Genomic DNA, 19,501 nt, shown 5'->3' with positions numbered 1-19,501 from the left:
GAAGGACGTTTTCGCTGTTTTGCCGACCGGCTATGGCAAAAGTCTGATCTACCAGCTGGCTCCGCTCGTAGCCAAAAGGATGGGGCTAGTTTGTGCAGTACGAAGAATTAATAAACAGCTTTGAAACATTACTTTTTGATTGTTTCTTATTTTCCCGTTATTTTAAATTTAAGGGAAATTATTTCACCAAACACCACTAAATAAAAACTCTCAAAAACAGTTTAAGCAAACCCTTGAAAAACACTTGAAAAAAAAATGAGTGTATGTGGTACAGACTCCAAACTTGTGGTCATTATCTCCAAACTTCTTAATATCTAGAACCTGTTTATTAATTAATACGCATTTTGAAAAATTATTTATTTCAAGGTCTCCCCCACTGCTTTCTGTCGCTCTGACTACGTCACAGTCACTGTTGCGCTGATTGGTCAGAGCGTTGGCCTATACGCACAGAGACAGTTTGAAAGACAGCGGGTTGTTCCTCCTACACCCGTCGGAAATGTCTACGAGCGAGGCCAGACTAAATATTCACATTTAGTCTGGCTTGCCAGGCTAGCTTCTTTTGCGATTTTCTCAGATTCGTTTCGGCCGACACGTGTCCCTGGATTCCGTGAAGTGCCACACCAGGATTTTTTTTTTTTGTCTGTTCCCAACGTAACTCAAAAAGTAATGAACAGATTTGGATTGAGTTTGATGTTGATAACGTGTGGCTTGGTGGAGGAATGCACTCTACTCTACCGAATGCCCTTCTAGTTTCAATCGTAGTGCCTTTGACTGTTGGTCTTTCCTGAATATCATACACTCACAAATAGAACAGCTGGTTCTGCGATTGTGTTTTTACAACTATCTTGTTCATCAGCCATCCTGCTGAAGAGCCCTCAGTTTGATGACTCAGCGCTTGCTGAATGACTCTGACCACCTGCTTCCTGTGCGTTTCTCTTCATGTCTGGTTTCAGTGGGATTTGATGTAGCTTATGTTTTGTATTTGGGTTCTCACACTCAGTGTATTTTTCTGCCTGTGGTTACACAGATGTCAGACGGTTTGTCTTCCAAGATATTTCTCATCCTGGCATTCCTAGTTTTCACAAATGCGTCTCGTTTTCAGTTCTGAAAAGATCCAAGAAGAGCAAAAATGACATCATCAGTGGAGAAGAAGGAGAGGATCATTTCACGGATATCTCGTCAGTCGGTAAGCCTAGAATCAGGCCTCGAATTCATTATACTGTATCGATAAGGTGGCATCATCTAGAGGTGTTCACCAGGACTGGGATCCTCCAAGATTTAACACCACCACCAAAAAAGTCATGCCCTGGTTAAGTACAAAGTGAAATTATAACTGCAGGATCAGGTGCAGATTGGTCAACCTTTCCATAGGAGCAGGTGGGTGTGAGATTTAAAAAAGCAATCTTGCGCACATTTCTAGTAGCATCTACAAGGCAGAGACCTTTTAGCAAACATGACAATTCCCATGAAAGATCTAGTTTATGACTTTTTACTGTCTGTATGACTTTTTACTTTATATATGGTGAAGTATGGCAAAAGTGCAGCTTATGGTTTCAGGCTGCTATAGTGGCTCTGGTCATATCTTTGTGTCTTAAATATCAATTCATTTTTATCTGAATAGAGATTTGAATAGGCGGCACGGTGGTGTCGTGGTTAGCGCTGTCGCCTCACAGCAAGAAGGTCCGGGTTCGAGCCCCGTGGCCGGCGAGGGCCTTTCTGTGTGGAGTTTGCATGTTCTCCCCGTGTCTGTGTGGGTTTCCTCCGGGTGCTCCGGTTTCCCCCACAGTCCAAAGACATGCAGGTTAGGTTAACTGGTGACTCTAAATTGACCGTAGGTGTGAATGTGAGTGTGAATGGTTGTCTGTGTCTACAACCCCGATTCCAAAAAAGTTGGGACAAAGTACAAATTGTAAAGAAAAACGGAATGCAATGATGTGGAAGTTTCAGAATTCCATATTTTATTCAGAATAGAACATAGATGACATTTCAAATGTTTAAACTGAGAAAATGTATCATTTAAAGAGAAAAATTAGGTGATTTTAAATTTCATGACAACACCACATCTCAAAGTTGGGACAAGGCCATGTTTACCACTGTGAGACATCCCCTTTTCTCTTTACAACAGTCTGTAAACGTCTGGGGACTGAGGAGACAAGTTGCTCAAGTTTAGGGATAGGAATGTTAACCCATTCTTGTCTAATGTAGGATTCTAGTTGTTCAACTGTCTTAGGTCTTTTTTGTCGTATCTTCCGTTTTATGATGCGCCAAATGTTTTCTATGGGTGAAAGATCTGGACTGCAGGCTGGCCAGTTCAGTACCCGGACCCTTCTTCTACGCAGCCATGATGCTGTAACTGATGCAGTATGTGGTTTGGCATTGTCATGTTGGAAAATGCAAGGTCTTCCCTGAAAGAGACGTCGTCTGGATGGGAGCATATGTTGCTCTAGAACCTGGATATACCTTTCAGCATTGATGGTGTCTTTCCTGATGTGTAAGCTGCCCATGCCAGACGCACTAATGCAACCCCATACCATCAGAGATGCAGGCTTCTGAACTGAGCGCTGATAACAACTTGGGTCGTCCTTCTCCTCTTTAGTCCGAATGACACGGCGTCCCTGATTTCCATAAAGAACTTCAAATTTTGATTCGTCTGACCACAGAACAGTTTTCCACTTTGCCACAGTCCATTTTAAATGAGCCTTGGCCCAGAGAAGACGTCTGCGCTTCTGGATCATGTTTAGATACAGCTTCTTCTTTGAACTACAGAGTTTTAGCTGGCAACGGCGGATGGCACGGTGAATTGTGTTCACAGATAATGTTCTCTGGAAATATTCCTGAGCCCATTTTGTGATTTCCAATACAGAAGCATGTCTGTATGTGATGCAGTGCCGTCTAAGGGCCCGAAGATCACGGGCACCCAGTGTGGCTTTCTGGCCTTGACCCTTACGCACAGAGATTCTTCCAGATTCTCTGAATCTTTTGATGATATTATGCACTGTAGATGATGATATGTTCAAACTCTTTGCAATTTTACACTGTCGAACTCCTTTCTGATATTGCTCCACTATTTGTCGGTGCAGAATTAGGGGGATTGGTGATCCTCTTCCCATCTTTACTTCTGAGAGCCGCTGCCACTCCAAGATGCTCTTTTTATACCCAGTCATGTTAATGACCTATTGCCAATTGACCTAATGAGTTGCAATTTGGTCCTCCAGCTGTTCCTTTTTTGTACCTTTAACTTTTCCAGCCTCTTATTGCCCCTGTCCCAACTTTTTTGAGATGTGTTGCTGTCATGAAATTTCAAATGAGCCAATATTTGGCATGAAATTTCAAAATGTCTCACTTTCGACATTTGATATGTTGTCTATGTTCTATTGTGAATACAATATCAGCTTTTGAGATTTGTAAATTATTGCATTCCGTTTTTATTTACAATTTGTACTTTGTCCCAACTTTTTTGGAATCGGGGTTGTATGTGTCAGCCCTGTGATGACCTGGCGACTTGTCCAGGGTGTACCCCGCCTTTCGCCCGTAGTCAGCTGGGATAGGCTCCAGCTTGCCTGCGACCCTGTAGAACAGGATAAAGCGGCTACAGATAATGAGATGAGATGAGATTTGAATAAATATCGTCACTAGGTAGTATTACAGAAAATCTAGAAATATCTAGATCTATAATCAGGAACCCATGAGGAACCAGACTCGAGGGAAGCCGTCATCTCCTGGATGATCCCGGATCGTGGGATTATAAATCATTCCAGTATAGTCACATGAAGAAGGGAAAAGTACTAAATGTAGTATTTATATTACTCAAATGTCAACTTTTGCGTTTATCAGTATGCATCTTTGGGTTTGATTACCATTTAGTGTGTGTGGGAGAATAGTAAGGAAAGATGCGGTGGTGGAAAAGTGTGTGTAGGTGGTGAGATCGAGGGGCTAGCCAGCCTCGGAGGCTTCTCCTGTGTCAGATTTCCAGATTAAAATAGACCTTGAAATGATTATTCCTCGTCTCTCTCAGGGCAAATTATGAGATGCTAATGGGCCGATTTTTCACTTCTGTCTCTTTTTTCACACCCGGCCTTGACATTTGAGTTACTGAGGGTTTAATATAGCACAGAGGTCTGGGAGGCAGACACGGAGTCGGGACAGGAGCTCCGCACCATCCATGCTGCTTCATCAGTCAGTATTTATAAAGCATTTCCTCGTGTTGCATCTTTATAACCTAGTTTCCAGAACTTTCCAGAAAATTGTGGTGTTTGCATTGTTCTGTATTGAGATTTCGGTAAAACTGCTTTGTGACAATGTTCAACGTTTAAATTGCTATATAAATAGCATTTAATTTAATTTAACTTAATTGCATCTTTTAGATTGTCTTCTATATGTTTATGTTTAAATGTTTTGGGGAATTATTGGTGATTTGAAGAAGGTGTTATTGCATCATAAAATATAAGAGCCAATCATGAGCCAATATGCAAATTGATTTAGGTTTACCAGGGCAAGGGGGTGGAGCATTTCTGGACTTGTTGCGCAATTTGCATATTAATACAATCTGATTTTTTTTTTTAAACATAAAAATGTAGGGGGCGGCACGGTGGTGTAGTGGTTAGCGCTGTCGCCTCACATCAAGAAGGTCCGGGTTCGAGCCCCGTGGCCGGCGAGGGCCTTTCTGTGCGGAGTTTGCATGTTCTCCCCGTGTCCGCGTGGGTTTCCTCCGGGTGCTCCGGTTTCCCCCACAGTCCAAAGACATGCAGGTTAGGTTAACTGGTGACTCTAAATTGACCGTAGGTGTGAATGTGAGTGTGAATGGTTGTCTGTGTCTATGTGTCAGCCCTGTGATGACCTGGCGACTTGTCCAGGGTGTACCCCGCCTTTCGCCCGTAGTCAGCTGGGATAGGCTCCAGCTTGCCTGCGACCCTGTAGAACAGGATAAAGCGGCTAGAGATAATGAGATGAGATTTGTCTTCATGGACCACCAGGAAACTCTCTTGTTGCTATTTCTTTTGTATGTTTTAAATTCTTTTCTAACTCTCTAACAGTGAATTTAATCCCTCAGATTTGTGCAACTGTCCCTCCGTCTTTCTTTACCCAGCACCCCAGGGCTCCCCATTTGCTCGCACCAGTGTGAAGAGTAGCAAGAACGAGAGCTCCTCATATTTACGCAGGAAAGAAAAGCGAGTGCGCTTCTTCATCCGGCGCATGGTGAAGTCTCAGGGCTTCTACTGGACTGTGTTGTGTCTGGTAGGACTGAACACGCTGTGTGTGGCGATAGTGCACTACGACCAGCCCGACTGGCTCACCTATGCTCTCTGTGAGTAACCCACTGCCTTCAATCTGGGTTATAAAATAGTGCTTCTTCAGTCTGAGACTCTTTTCAGTGCATAGCTAGCCACTGTGTTATTGGCGTGAAATTAATTTCTTCTAGTTTAATCCGAGTGTAATCTGAATAAAATATGAATTGTACATGCAGGCAAGGGAAAAGTTTGCATCTCCCATGTTTTTACTGTATGTCTGCTACAGAAATCGTACCTTTGTTTTACAGTTTAGATACGCAAAATAAAATTCCAAGGAGTTAAAAATGCATTGTGGGTGTATCCTGGATGTAACAAGACAGCAATCCGATACATAAGCCAAACTCAACAGAAAAGAAGCTTTTTTTCTTGTTGAAAAAAGAAGTTTTGTCATGACCCTCTCAGTCTCCAGACCCGATCTGAAGAAGGCGGTATGTGAAATCTGGCAGCGTTAGAACAGATATGTCAGGAAAGATGTGTGGGATGGTGGACTCTGCAGAGCTGAGGATCTTAACTGTGAGAATCCAAAAGAAAAAAAAAAAGGGGGCTCTAAAGTTTTCAGAATATATTTATATCATAATCAGAAAGAGAGGTACAGTACATTTGAGCGAATATACCTGTTTGATTATTTATTTATTTTTACTATTAACATCTTAAAGCGCCATTCCACCATTGGATGTATTCTTTGGCATAAAATACAATATATTTTATGACAACATGACTAGACAGAGAAATCTTTTAGCTTCAAAATGATATATCAAACATAATTTTTTGACAACGACAAGTATATTAATTTTGCGACCAAAGTCACCTACCCTTTCACGGTAGTGAAACGTGATGTCATCGGCAGGTTCCCCTTCTTGTGTACCACGTGTCGGTCTATTTTTAGACCAGGAAACCCCCAAAGTGAGAGAGTCATTTCTCCTCGTATATGGGGGCCAAAAAAATTGCGAAAAATTTTGAGTTAATCTTTCAGTTAGCTAGATTTATTGGTATTAGCTAGATTTATTGGTATTATTTTTATCGCGTTCTATCCGCCATTGCTGATAATACGTGCCACGTCACACGGTACACAAGAAGGGGAACCTGCCGATGACATCACGCGCGGAAATTAAAAGGGTAGGTGACTTTGGTCGCAAAATTAATATACTTGTCGTTGTCAAAAAATTATGTTTGATATATCATTTTGAAGCTAAAAGATTTCTCTGTCTAGTGATACCATTTATATATGTTGTCAAAATATATTGTATTTTATGCCAAAGAATACATCCAATGGTGGAATGGCACTTTAACATACATTATCATAGGACCTGAACGTGCACTCCCCTTCGCATGTTTGTAAATAAACCGACCGTTGCCAGGATGCCCGCGCAGCCTGGACCCAGAAACAATGGCGCTGCCCATAGACCGGCATTATGAGCTGTCAGATTATGCCAAACAATTGTCGTTACAAGATCGAGAATGCTACATAAATAAGTTAACTCTAACAAGTGGACATCGCCTACCGGATCCGTATTTAATTAAAGAGTGGACGGACGATGTTAGTAAGTTTTCCTCTGATACCTGAAGGCAGTCATACTATTTACAAAAAATGTCAAACTCAAAAAAATAAAAAAAACCTATTTACAAAAGTAGCCTGCCATCAACATTCTGGTTACAGCGAGACTACAACTTGATTAACAATGGGACATTCATATTCATTTTTGTTTTAATCAAATTACGCCAGTGATGTGATGGCGATGTGGCTTTAGCTACAACAGCAAATGCCAACACTAAACAGCAATTTGCAGGAGGTAATGGCATGAAAGGAATGATAGTGTAAAGAGTGCAGCTAAGAGAAATCAGAGCTGCGTAAAAAGCGAGAGGCAGAGACCAGAAATGAAGCTGAACGGGGCGGGAGCTAGGTTAGAGCAGTCAACGTAAGTTGGCATTTAGAGTGAGGGCACACAATTTTACCTTTCCATCCTTGCTTTAAAATTGTGATTTTCGGCATACACAAATAATGATGGCACAAAATCTGGACTGCTTGAGTCAAGCGAGACCTCTCCTAAAAACAAAATTGCATGCAAAGCTAAGTTAACATGCTAACAATATTCATTACATTGTGTAACTATGACCCAGCTAATCAGACAAACGTTACCAAAGTATTTTGCTACATCAATAAACGAAGACTAGAAAGAATAAAAAAGAAAGATTTAATAAATAGCCTGATCTTACCTGTGATGAAGTGGGCGCTGCAAACCCGCGCATTTTTGATAGTACTTTCATCCCAGTCTACACGTTTGATGGCTTGTAGCCATAGACGTCGGCGATTTTTTTGGAATGGGTGAGATCCTGCTGGAATTCTGAACATTTTAACCCCATCACTGCTACGATTCTGACACCCGACAACACAACAACTAGGCATTTCTTCCAAATATTTCTTCTCGTCTCTACCGTCGCTGAGTCTTTTTTGGGTCCAGGCTGCGCGCGCAATTTCCTCTTACGTATGAATGACGTTTACTGCGAAGAGGTCTATAAAACCATTGGGAAAAGTCACGTGACTGGGCAGATACGGATTTTTGAATCTGGTCCAGAAAAAAGCCGTATGCAGCCCCGAATCCGTTTCCCTCGCTTCCGCCGTTTTCATTTGGCTCTGAATTGTTACTTTGAAAAATGAGCAACACAGCTGAGCACAGTGAAAGTGAATTTTCTTATCCAGATGATTTATCAGACACAGACCAAATTGAACAGTCTGAAATCGTCGAGGAAATTGAAAAAGGTACTTTTGAGTGAAGAAATTTACTTGTTTATACAAGGACAACAAGAAGAAAACACCATAAAAAAAAAAAACTAAGTACAACATGAACGTTTTCAAAAGATTTCTTGCTGAAGTTTAGGAGGAAAGAGACATAAGTCATCTCCTGTAAGGAGCTCGACAGCTTGCTATGCAGTTTCTATATACAAGTGAAGAAAAAAGGAAATTTAGACTACGAACGTGACACTTTGTCTTCCTTTTCACGAAGTATTCAACACTAGCTTGAGAACAACAACAGTCAGATACACCGTTGTTCATTGTTTTCCCACTATGTATGTTAGTTAAAAATGGTCATATGATAAAATGCTTATTGACTGAATGAGGTCGGGCCAGACAGGAAAATATTTGGCTCTTGGTCTCAGTCAAGAAGTACAGAACATTGTTTTGACCATGATATCAAATACTAAGTTTTAATACGTGATATCGAAGGGAAAAAAATCAGAGCTCTTGAGAAGCATGACAGAAAATATCTGGATTTTGAGAGTTCGAATGATGTTCGATGATGCCACAGCCATCTGGAGCCAGGAGTCCAAGAGAGCAAAGTTGGCCGTGCTCTCAGGGAGGGTGGCGTACTGTAGACGCTCCCCTATCAATCAGCAACACTAACTAATCATCTCTGAGCTCGTATGCAGAAGAGGGCAGATAGCGCTTTCCTCCGAGTGTGTGTTACGCTGCCCTGTGACATTGCATGAAAAGATCAGGAGGAAGTGCATTATAGCCTCGTCATTGTTGCCTAATAGGGAGGGTGACTAAAGGCCTGGTCCCACAATACCTATAACTATAATGATAACTATAAATAAATCGGTCCCCTGCAATTTATGTGGTTGATGCTCACACCAGACCGATAACGGTACCGATAGCCCAGGCCTGGGTTTATCCGTATCGCCGAGTTTGCTTCTGGAGCGATTTTTCCAGGCCTGGACCTGAGCCGATAAAACATCTGACCAATCAGGTAATTGTTTACGTGTGGTGATGTCTGAGTACATGCTATTTTTCTCAGTGTACATCATGGTTGTTGCATCATTAAGTCACGGAATACGGATTCACGGAAAATAAAAATATAATACAAAGCACGGATCTTTTATTCACGGATATGTGATTTTCCGTGAAATATCAATCGTAAATTAATAAACACATAAATGCAGGTGAGATATTTTAATTATGAACTTTAGCAGTCCAAACATACGGAGATTAAAGTCAGAAATTTCGAGAAAAAAGTCAAAAATTTCGAGAAACAATCTCAAAACGTTTGAGGAAAAAAGTCAAAAATTTCGAGAAAAAAGTCAACATTTTTGAAAAAAGTCAAAATTTTTGAGAAAAAAGTCGAAATTTTCAAGAAAAAAGTCAAAATTTTCATCAAAAGTTTTGAGAAAATAAACTCGAAATTTTCGAGAAAAAAGTCACAAATTTAGGCTACCAGGAAGTACCAGGTCATTCAGAGCTGAGAGTGTCTCAGCCAAAGCCATGGAAGTAAGAGTTCAGCCACTCCCATTGACCTTAATGGTCCATTTTTTACACAGCAATGGCGGCTCATGGAGCCTTTGACACATAGATCGCCATTGACATAGTTCCACTAGTTCCAGGAAGTGGCCGTAGAACACAAAGTGCGGTAAAGGTAAATGTAATTCGTTTCTACTTAATCTTTGCTTGTTATGTAGTGGTTCTGTGTTAGTCTCTAGCAAACAGAAAGCCGCTGCCTAGAAGTATTTGAATCTACGTGAATCACATCACTAACCGACTTCCTGTACCCCGGTTGTCACAACTCTGAATTCCATGGCTTTGGTCTCAGCCATTCATGTCTACCGGCTGCGAGTGAGTGTCACTTCCGTATGGAAGCCCGCCTTCTACAGATTTCTGTCTTTTTTTTCTCGAAAATTTTGACTTTATTTCTCGAAAATTTTGACTTTTTTCTCGAAAATTTTGACTTTTTTCTAGAAAGTTCTGACTTTTTTCCTCGAAAATTTTGACTTTAATCTCAAAAATTCTGAGTTTTTTTTCTCAGAAGTTTCCAAATAAAATATAAAACCCTGGCCCTATTGCTCTGCCGTACAAACATTTGTTTTAGACTTCTTAAATTTTTATCCGTGATGCATCATCCGTATGAAATCGGTAGCCAATCTGTAATATACTGAAACGTCCGTGACCAATCCGTAAATTAATAGCGTCCGTGACGCATCCAGATTAAAATCCGTAACCACTCCATATTTTGTATCCTTTTTTATTACCGTATATTTCCATAGTCCGTGACCTGTCTGTATTATATCAGTCACCGGAGTGTGCGCATGGGTTGTTTTGAAGTCCGAGCTGTACAGCACGACCCGGAATAATGTGCTACTACTTGGAAAAAACTTCCATGACTATTCCCAAGTTGCATGCGTTTATTTCCCTGAGTGTCAGGACCAATCGATATTATAGTCGGGATTATAGTTGTGGTGTTTCTGCTCCAGACTGGAACTAAATTCAGCCAGAGGTACAGTCATAGTTGGAGTTATAGGTATAGTTATACAGTAGCTATCGGTGTTGTGGGACCGGACCCTAAATCAGAGGAGAAAAAAAAGGAAAAGTCTTTGAAATGTACCACAGTGATGTCCTGATGCACTAAGATATGAAATACACATGATAATTTATGTGTAAAACAGTTCAGTTTACGTGTTGCTTTTTACTTCCTGTCTATTCATTTTATGTTATAGCTTGTAGACCTTTTATTTAAATTAAATCCATGCTTTAATTTGTTGTATTGTTTTGCGCTCAAAATATTTCAAGCTGCTTTTGAAATATATGAAATGGTCCATAATTTATTACAGATCTGGCAGAGTTTGTATTCTTGGGCCTGTTCTTGATTGAGATGAGTCTGAAGATGTACGGCCTCGGCCCCCGGAGCTACTTTCACTCTTCCTTCAACTGTTTCGACTTTGGCGTGAGTGTCTTCTCACCACAAACAACTGTGATGAATTGCCTCTGAAATACCACACACTGCTGTTCCTGCCTTGAGTAGTGATAAAGCACCACACGATATATTTCAGACGGGTGTTTGGGGAATTGTTGTTGCCCTGGTATCAGAGTATGAGAAAGTAGAACGGGCACAAATCTCAGGAGTCAAGTAAGCCGTTTGTCCATTCTGTCTCTGTTGTGTCCAGGTGATTGTAGGGAGTATTTTTGAGGTGATATGGGCGGCAGTTAAACCCGGGGCATCTTTCGGCATCAGCGTGTTACGAGCTCTGCGGCTGCTGAGGATCTTCAAGGTTACAAAGTGAGAAAAGAGAAATATCCCTGATGCTGGGATCATATTTCAGAGCGGATGTCCATTTTCCAGAGTTCTGCCTCCATATTATAATCCACTGCAAATTTATTGTGTTTTCTGAAACTCCTTCCCAGACGTATTCCCTTTCGAAAACAAAGTTATTTCAGATTCATGCTAGCTGTATTGATTCACTGAAAGCTTTTTGGGTGTGATATATATATGTGTGTGTGCATGTGTGTGTGTTTAGGTATTGGAACTCTTTGAGGAACCTGGTGGTGTCTCTGTTGAACTCTATGAAGTCTATCATCAGCCTATTGTTCCTCCTGTTTCTCTTCATTGTGGTATTCGCTCTGCTTGGGATGCAGCTTTTTGGGGGACAGTAAGTTTCACACTCCTCCTTGCGTTATTTTTGGAAATTCACTCACTCACTCACTCACTCACTCATTCAGTCATGCACTCACTTGTTCACTCACTTATTCATTCGTTCAGTCATTCACTCACTGTCATTCACTCACTCAGTTATTCATACACTCATTCACTCAGTCATTCACTCACTCAGTCATTCACTCACTGACTGATTCACTCGTTCATTCAGTCATTCACTCACTCAGCCATTCATACACTCATTCACTGATTCACTCAGTCATTCACTCACTCACTGATTCGCTCGTTCATTCAGTCATTCACTCACTCATTCAGTCATTCATTCAGTCATTCACTCACTTAGTCATTCATACACTCATTAATTCACTCACTCATTCACTCAGTCACTGATTCACTCGTTCATTCAGTCATTCATTCAGTCATTCACTCAGTCATTCATACACTATTTACTGATTCACTCAGTCATTCATTCACTCACTCAGTCATTCACTCACTCACTGATTCACCCATCCATTCAGTCATTCACTCACTCATTCAGTCATTCACTCACTTACTCAGTCATTCATACACTCATTCATTCACTCACTCATTCACTCACTCATTCACTCACTCACTGATTCACTCGTTCATTCAGTCATTCACTCACTCAGTCATTCATGCACTGATTCACTTAGTCATTCACTCACTCACTGATTCACTCACTCATTCAGTCGTTCACTCACTCATTCAGTCATTCACTCACTCAGTCATTCATACACTCATTCACTCAGTCATTCATTCACTCACTCAGTCAGTCACTCACTCACTTACTCACTCATTCAGTCATTCACTCACTCACTGATTCATTGTCAGTCACTCACTCACTTGCTCATTCATTCACTCTCATTCATTCATTCATTCATTCATTCATTCATTCAGTTATTCACTCTCATTCACTGACTCATTCACTGACTCATTAATTCACTGACTCATTCACTCACTCATTAATTCAGTCATTCACTCACTCATTCACTCACTCCTTAATTCAGTCATTCACTCAATTACTCAGTCAGTCAGTCACTCACTCACTCATTCATTCACTCACTGATTCAGTCACTGATTCACTCACTCACTCATTCAGTCATTCATTCTGGAAGTGATTTATCCGGGTCAGGATCACAGTGAATTGAGGAAGTCGGGAATACTCCCTGTATGAGATGCCAGTCAATCACAGGACACCATTAAAACACACACACATTGACACATGCAGGCAGTTTGAAGTCACCTGTTCATCAACTGACATGTTTTCGGGATGTGAAAGAAAACCCGAGAGGACAGTGCAGTGGTGTAGTGGTTCGCACTTGTCGCCTCACAGCAAGAAGGTTCTGGGTTCGAGCCCAGTGACCGATGGGGGCCTTTCTGTGTGGAGTTTGCATGTCCTCCCTGTGTCTGCGTGGGTTTCCTCCGTGTGCTCTGGTTTCCTCCACAGTCCAAAGACATGCAGTTTAGGTTAATTGGCTACTCTATTGCCCATAGGTGTGAATGTGTGTGTGAATAGTTGTTTCCCAAGAAATGGGGATGGTTGCGGCAGGAAGGGCATCTGGCATAAAACTCGGCTCCAATTAACATGACGTGGATCAGTCGGGTCCACATGGACCCCGACCTGGCAACAGTGCTGGGCAAGGAAGAAGAAGAAAGAAAACCCGAGAACCCACATGGTCACAGGGATACTATCAGTCAGCCGTGCTATGACCTTAAAGCCACAGTGTACACAAAAATTTACTTGTCGAAAATGAACAGTTTGTCATACAGAACTTGTCATACAGAACAGTTTGGATATCTGAATTTTGTATTAGGAGAGCCATTGTCCAAACAGCATGCCTAAATAATCATGCACTCATTCTCATCTCATCTCATTATCTCTAGCCGCTTTATCCTGTTCTACAGGGTCGCAGGCAAGCTGGAGCCTATCCCAGCTGACTACGGGCGAAAGGCGGGGTACACCCTGGACAAGTCGCCCGGTCATCACAGGGCTGACACATAGACACAGACAACCATTCACACTCACATTCACACCTACGCTCAATTTAGAGTCACCAGTTAACCTAACCTGCATGTCTTTGGACTGTGGGGGAAACCGGAGCACCCGGAGGAAACCCACGCGGACACGGGGAGAACATGCAAACTCCACACAGAAAGGCCCTCGCCGGCCACGGGGCTCAAACCCAGACCTTCTTGCTGTGAGGCGACAGCGCTAACCACTACACCACCGTGCCGCCCTGCACTCATTCTAAAAGACTTAATTTAGTTTGTTAAGTTCATTGTTATAAGATATTTTTTTCACTTTAGCAACTAACTAACTCACTTTTATTGTTTATCCTAGTTTAGTTTTACATTACTTTTATTTTAATAATTGTACTTTTATTCAATTTTATTTTTTTGTATAAAACGTAATAATTGAATATTTTTTTATAATTCCTATTTTTCTTTTCTTTTTTTGTCATTGCTTTTATTTATTTCAATGTTATTTTTCAGTTTTTTAGTTTGTGAATATAATTTCTTTCTTTAATCCGATTTTTACTTCTGTGTAACTCTTATTATACTTATTATTATTATTATTGTATTTTTTTATTTTATTATTGTATTTTTTTATTGTAAGTTTCATTAAATAGCAGAATATGACTGTATAAGAATAACAACAATTAAAGCCGCAAGCGGCCTCGACGGGCCCTCGCGCCAGCGGCCAAGGGGGGCGGGGGCATGCGTCCCCGCGAAAAACCTTCCACAGCTTCTTTGGCAAGAGACATTACTCCCACAATGGTGACAAAGCACAGAATTGGACACAGAGTACACGGTGCGCTGAGATGTTGTCATGGAGAGAACATTTTATGGCATGGCTTCCCAACCAAATTAATGTATTTACCTCATCAGTCACCAAGCTATAGCTACATAGGATTGTCTTCTGTTAGACATCTATTAGTCTGTATGTAACGCTACAACACTTGCTCCCGACTGCCTACCCATTCCCCACAAGTCATGTGTGTTTAAGGCAACCAAAACAACATACTCCTGGTGCCTCATGATTGTAAACACCTCTCCTGCAATTGCTACAGCGCAATGAGCGCCCCCAGTGGTGAAAGTTCACCAAATTTGGTATACATGTCAAGGGACCTATGAAGAGTTGTTTTGTAAAGTTTGATCAAGTTTGACCAATCAGAAGCCGAGATATAAATTGTTGCCTGAAAACAGCGCCCCCAGTGGCAAAAGTTCACAAAATTTGGCACATATGTCAGGTGACCTGTTAAGAGTGTGCGTAACAAGTTTGATCAAGATTGAGAAAATAGAAGATGAGATATTGATTTTTGAAGAATAAATTTTTTGGTTTCTCCCATGTCAGTAGGTGGTGCTATGCTACAACACTTGCTCCCGACTGCCTACCCATTCCCCACAAGTCATGTGTGTTTAAGGCAACCAAAACAACATACTCCTGGTGCCTCATGATTGTAAACACCTCTCCTGCAACTGCTACAGTGCAATGAGAGCCCCCAGTGGTCCACAAGTCATGTGTGTTTAAGGCAACCAAAACAACATACTCCTGGTGCCTCATGATTGTAAACACCTCTCCTGCAACTGCTACAGCGCAATGAGCGCCCCCAGTGGTGAAAGTTCACCAAATTTGGTATACATGTCAAGGGACCTATGAAGAGTTGTTTTGTAAAGTTTGATCAAGTTTGACCAATCAGAAGCCGAGATATAAATTGTTGCCTGAAAACAGCGCCCCCAGTGGCAAAAGTTCACAAAATTTGGCACATATGTCAGGTGACCTGTTAAGAGTGTGCGTATCAAGTTTGATCAAGATTGAGAAAATAGAAGATGAGATATTGATTTTTGAAGAATAAATTTTCTGGTTTCTCCCATGTCAGTAGGTGGCGCTATGCTGCACATGAGCGATTATGAGTTGGAAAAATAAGTGTCTACAACAGCAACGTACTATCACAAGGTAGTGGTGTGAAGGAGAAGCATTATGGAATTATTTACCAAAAATCTGTTTTGGAGCAATTGCGTTGGCCAAAAACAGCGCCCCCCATGGACGAAAATTCCCAAAATGAGGTGTACATGACATGGGAGGTAGTAAGAGGGTGGCCGTGAAGTTTGACCAAATTTGAGGAAAGATTGGATTTTTTGCCCAAAAATAGCGCCCCCAGTGGCGAAATATCACAGAAATTGGGTAACATGTCAGATGCCCAATGAGTGATTTGCGTGTGAAGTATGAGCAGTTTTGAGCAATTTGAAGATATGTTATGAATTTTTAAGCATGTAAAATTTTGCATTGAAAATTGATTGACGTATAACTTCTGAACGGTTTATTCTACGTGAAACGTATTTAGGAACTTTTGTCAGCCATGTCTGTAGATGATGTGTATCAATTTTGGTGACATGCCTATGAACGGTCTAGGAGGAGTTGCGCCGTTTTCGTGGCCATGCATTTCGCACAAAAGTGAAATTACCTTACTTCCTGTTGGGCGTGGCTAATGCATTGGCATTACATTTTTGTCCGGCTTAGTGAGATACATATGCGTACCAAATGGCATGCCACTACTACAAACTACATGGCAACCAGGCACCTTAATGCGGGAGGCCAAAATCACAATGAGTTAGGGGGCGCTATAGAGGCCCTGAGGCCCGCCTGGATCTGGGCTTCTGGTTCTCAGTAGCGGTGGGAGTCTAAGAAAAAGGAGCCAAATTTCGTGCGATGTCGACCATGGCAAGCGCCCCAAAAAGGGTCTTGTAAAGAGTTTGCTTGCCAAGTTTGACAAATCAGAAGCTGCAATATCATTTCTGCCATAACCCGCACCCCCAGGGGCGAAAGTGCACAAAATTTGGCGTACATGTCAGGTGAGCTATGAAGAGTTTGCGTATGAAGTTTGATGACAATTGAGTAAACAGAAGATGAGATATAGATTTTTGAAGAATAAATTTTTTGGTTTTTCCCATGTCAGTAGGTGGCGCTATGCTGTACATGAGTGATTATGAGATGGAAAAATAAGTGTCCACAACAGCAACGCACTGTCACAAGGTAGTGGTGTAAAGGAAAAGCACTATGGAATAATTTACCAAAAACCCGTTTTGGAGAAATTGCGTCGGCCAAAAACAGCGCCCCCCATGGACGAAAATTCCCAAAATGTGGTATACATGACATGGGAGGTAGTAAGAGGGTGGCCGTGAAGTTTGTCCAAATTTGAGGAAAGATTGGATTTTTTGCCCAAAAATAGCGCCCCCAGTGGCGAAATATCACAGAAATTGGGTAACATGTCAGAAGCCCAATGAGTGATTTGCATGTGAAGTATGAGCAGTGTTGAGCAATTAGAAGATTTGTTATGAATTTTTAAGCATGTAAAATTTTGAAGTGAAAATTGATTGACGTATAACTTCTGAACGGTTTATCCTACGTGAAACGTATTTAGTAACTTTTGTCAGCCATGTCTGTAGATGATGTGTATCAATTTTGGTGACATTCCTATGAACGGTCTAGGAGGAGTTGCGCCGTCTTCGTGGCCATGCATTTCACACAAAAGTGAAATTACCTCACTTCCTGTTGGGCGTGGCTAATGCATTGGCAATACATTTTTGTCCGGCTTAGTGAGATACATATGCATACCATATATGTACCATACCATATAGTTTGCCATATACAAACTATATGGCAACCAGGCACCTTAATGCGGGAGGCCAAAATCACAACGACTTAGGGGGCGCTATAGAGGCCCTGAGCCCTGGCCAAGTGTGGGCTTTTGGTTCTGAGTAGCGGTGGCAATTCTCGGAAGTGGCGCCAAATTTCGCGCGTTTTCGCCCATGGCAAGCGCCCCGAAAATGGCCCAACAGCGGAGAAAAATAAAGAAGAAGAATAATTAAAGCCGCAAGCGGCCTCGACGGGCCCTCGCGCCAGCGGCCAAGGGGGGCGGGGGCATGCGTCCCTGCGAAAATCCTTCCACAGCTTCTGCGGCAAGAGACATTACTCCCACAATGGCGACAAAGCACAGAATTGGACACATGGCAACAATAGGGTCTCGCACTTCGTGCATTGTCGACCATGGCAAGCGCCTCAATAAGGGTCTTGAAAAGAGTTTGCTTGCCAAGTTTGACAAATCAGAAGCTGCAATATCATTTTTGCCATAATCAGCACCCCCAGGGGCGAAAGTGCACAAAATTTGGCGTATATGTAAGGTGAGCTATGAAGAGTTTGCGTATGAAGTTTGATGACAATTGAGTAAATAGAAGATGAGATATAGATTTTTGAAGAATAAATTTTTTGGTTTTTCCCATGTCAGTAGGTGGCGCTATGCTGTACATGAGCGATTATGAGTTGGAAAAAAAAGTGTCTACAACAGCAACGTACAATCACAAGGTAGTGGTGTGAAGGAAAAGCATTATGGAATTATTTACCAAAAACCCGTTTTGGAGCAATTGCGTGGGCCAAAAGCAGCGCCCCCCATGGACAAAAATTCCCAAAATTTGGTATACATGACATGGGAGGTAGTAAGAGGGTGGGCGTGAAGTTTGACCAAATTTGAGGAAAGATTGGATTATGTGCCCAAAAATAGCGCCCCCAGTGGCGAAACATCACAGAAATTGGGTCACATGTCAGAAGCCCAATGAGTGATGTGCGTGTGAAGTATGAGCAGTGTTGAGCAATTAGAAGATTTGTTATGAATTTTTAAGCATGTAAAATTCTGCATTGAAAAATGATAGACGTATAACTTCTGAACGGTTGACGCTACGTGAAACATATTTAGCAACTTTTGTCAGCCATGTCTGTAGATGATGTGTATCAATTTTGGTGACGTTCCTATGAACGGTCTAGGAGGAGGTGCGCCGTCTTCGTGGCCATGCATTTCGCACAAAAGTGAAATTACCTCACTTCCTGTAGGGCGTGGCTAATGCATTGGCATTACATTTTTGTCCAGCTTGGTGAGATACATATGCGTACCAAAGGGCATGCCACTACTACAAACTACATGGCAACCAGGCACCTTAATGCGAGAGGCAAAAATCACAACACGTTAGGGGGCGCTATAGAGGCCCTGAGGCCCGCCTGGATCTGGGCTTCTGGTTCTCAGTAGCGGTGGCAGTCTAAGAAAAAGGAGCCAAATTTCGAGCGTTGTCGACCATGGCAAGCGCCCCAATAAGGGTCTTGTAAAGAGTTTGCTTGCCAAGGTTGACAAATCAGAAGCTGCAATATCATTTCTGCCATAACCAGCACCCCCAGGGGCGAAAGTGCACAAAATTTGGCGTATATGTCAGGTGAGCTATGAAGAGTTTGCGTATGAAGTGTGATGAAAATTGAGTAAATAGAAGATGAGATATAGATTTTTGAAGAATAAATTGTTTGGTTTTTCCCATGTCAGTAGGTGGCGCTATGCTGTACATGAGCGATTATGAGTTGGAAAAATAAGGGTCTACAACAGCAACGTACTATCACAAGGTAGTGGTGTGAAGGAAAAGCATTATGGAATTATTAACCAAAAACCCATTTTGGAGAAATTGCGTCGGCCAAAAACAGCGCCCCCCATGGACGAAAATTCCCAAAATGTGGTATACATGACATGGGAGGTAGTAAGAGGGTGGCCGTGAAGTTTGACCAAATTTGAGGAAAGATTGGATTTTTTGCCCAAAAATAGCGCCCCCAGTGGCGAAATATCACAGAAGTTGGGTCACATGTCAGAAGCCCAATGAGTGATTAGCGTGTGAAGTATGAGCAGTTTTGAGCAATTAGAAGATTTGTTATGAATTTTTTAGCATGTAAAATTTTGAAGT

At 41.8% G+C, this 19,501-nt stretch overlaps 1 protein-coding gene across 1 annotated transcript in view; it reads left to right on the top strand.

Moving 5' to 3' along the window:
• Positions 1-19,501, top strand: part of cacna1ba (calcium channel, voltage-dependent, N type, alpha 1B subunit, a) — a 380,512-nt gene that overhangs the window by 179,448 nt on the left and 181,563 nt on the right. The window contains exons 10-14 of the mRNA XM_060907396.1: positions 1,103-1,186; positions 5,087-5,305; positions 10,887-10,999; positions 11,220-11,332; positions 11,571-11,702. Of these exons, the coding sequence (XP_060763379.1) occupies positions 1,103-1,186; positions 5,087-5,305; positions 10,887-10,999; positions 11,220-11,332; positions 11,571-11,702 (661 nt within the window). The remainder of the gene's footprint in view (positions 1-1,102; positions 1,187-5,086; positions 5,306-10,886; positions 11,000-11,219; positions 11,333-11,570; positions 11,703-19,501) is intronic.

This window comes from Neoarius graeffei, chromosome 24 (assembly GCF_027579695.1).
Source record: "Neoarius graeffei isolate fNeoGra1 chromosome 24, fNeoGra1.pri, whole genome shotgun sequence".
Classification (NCBI taxonomy): Eukaryota; Metazoa; Chordata; class Actinopteri; order Siluriformes; family Ariidae; genus Neoarius; species Neoarius graeffei.
This window is presented reverse-complemented; position numbering and strand designations above follow the sequence as displayed.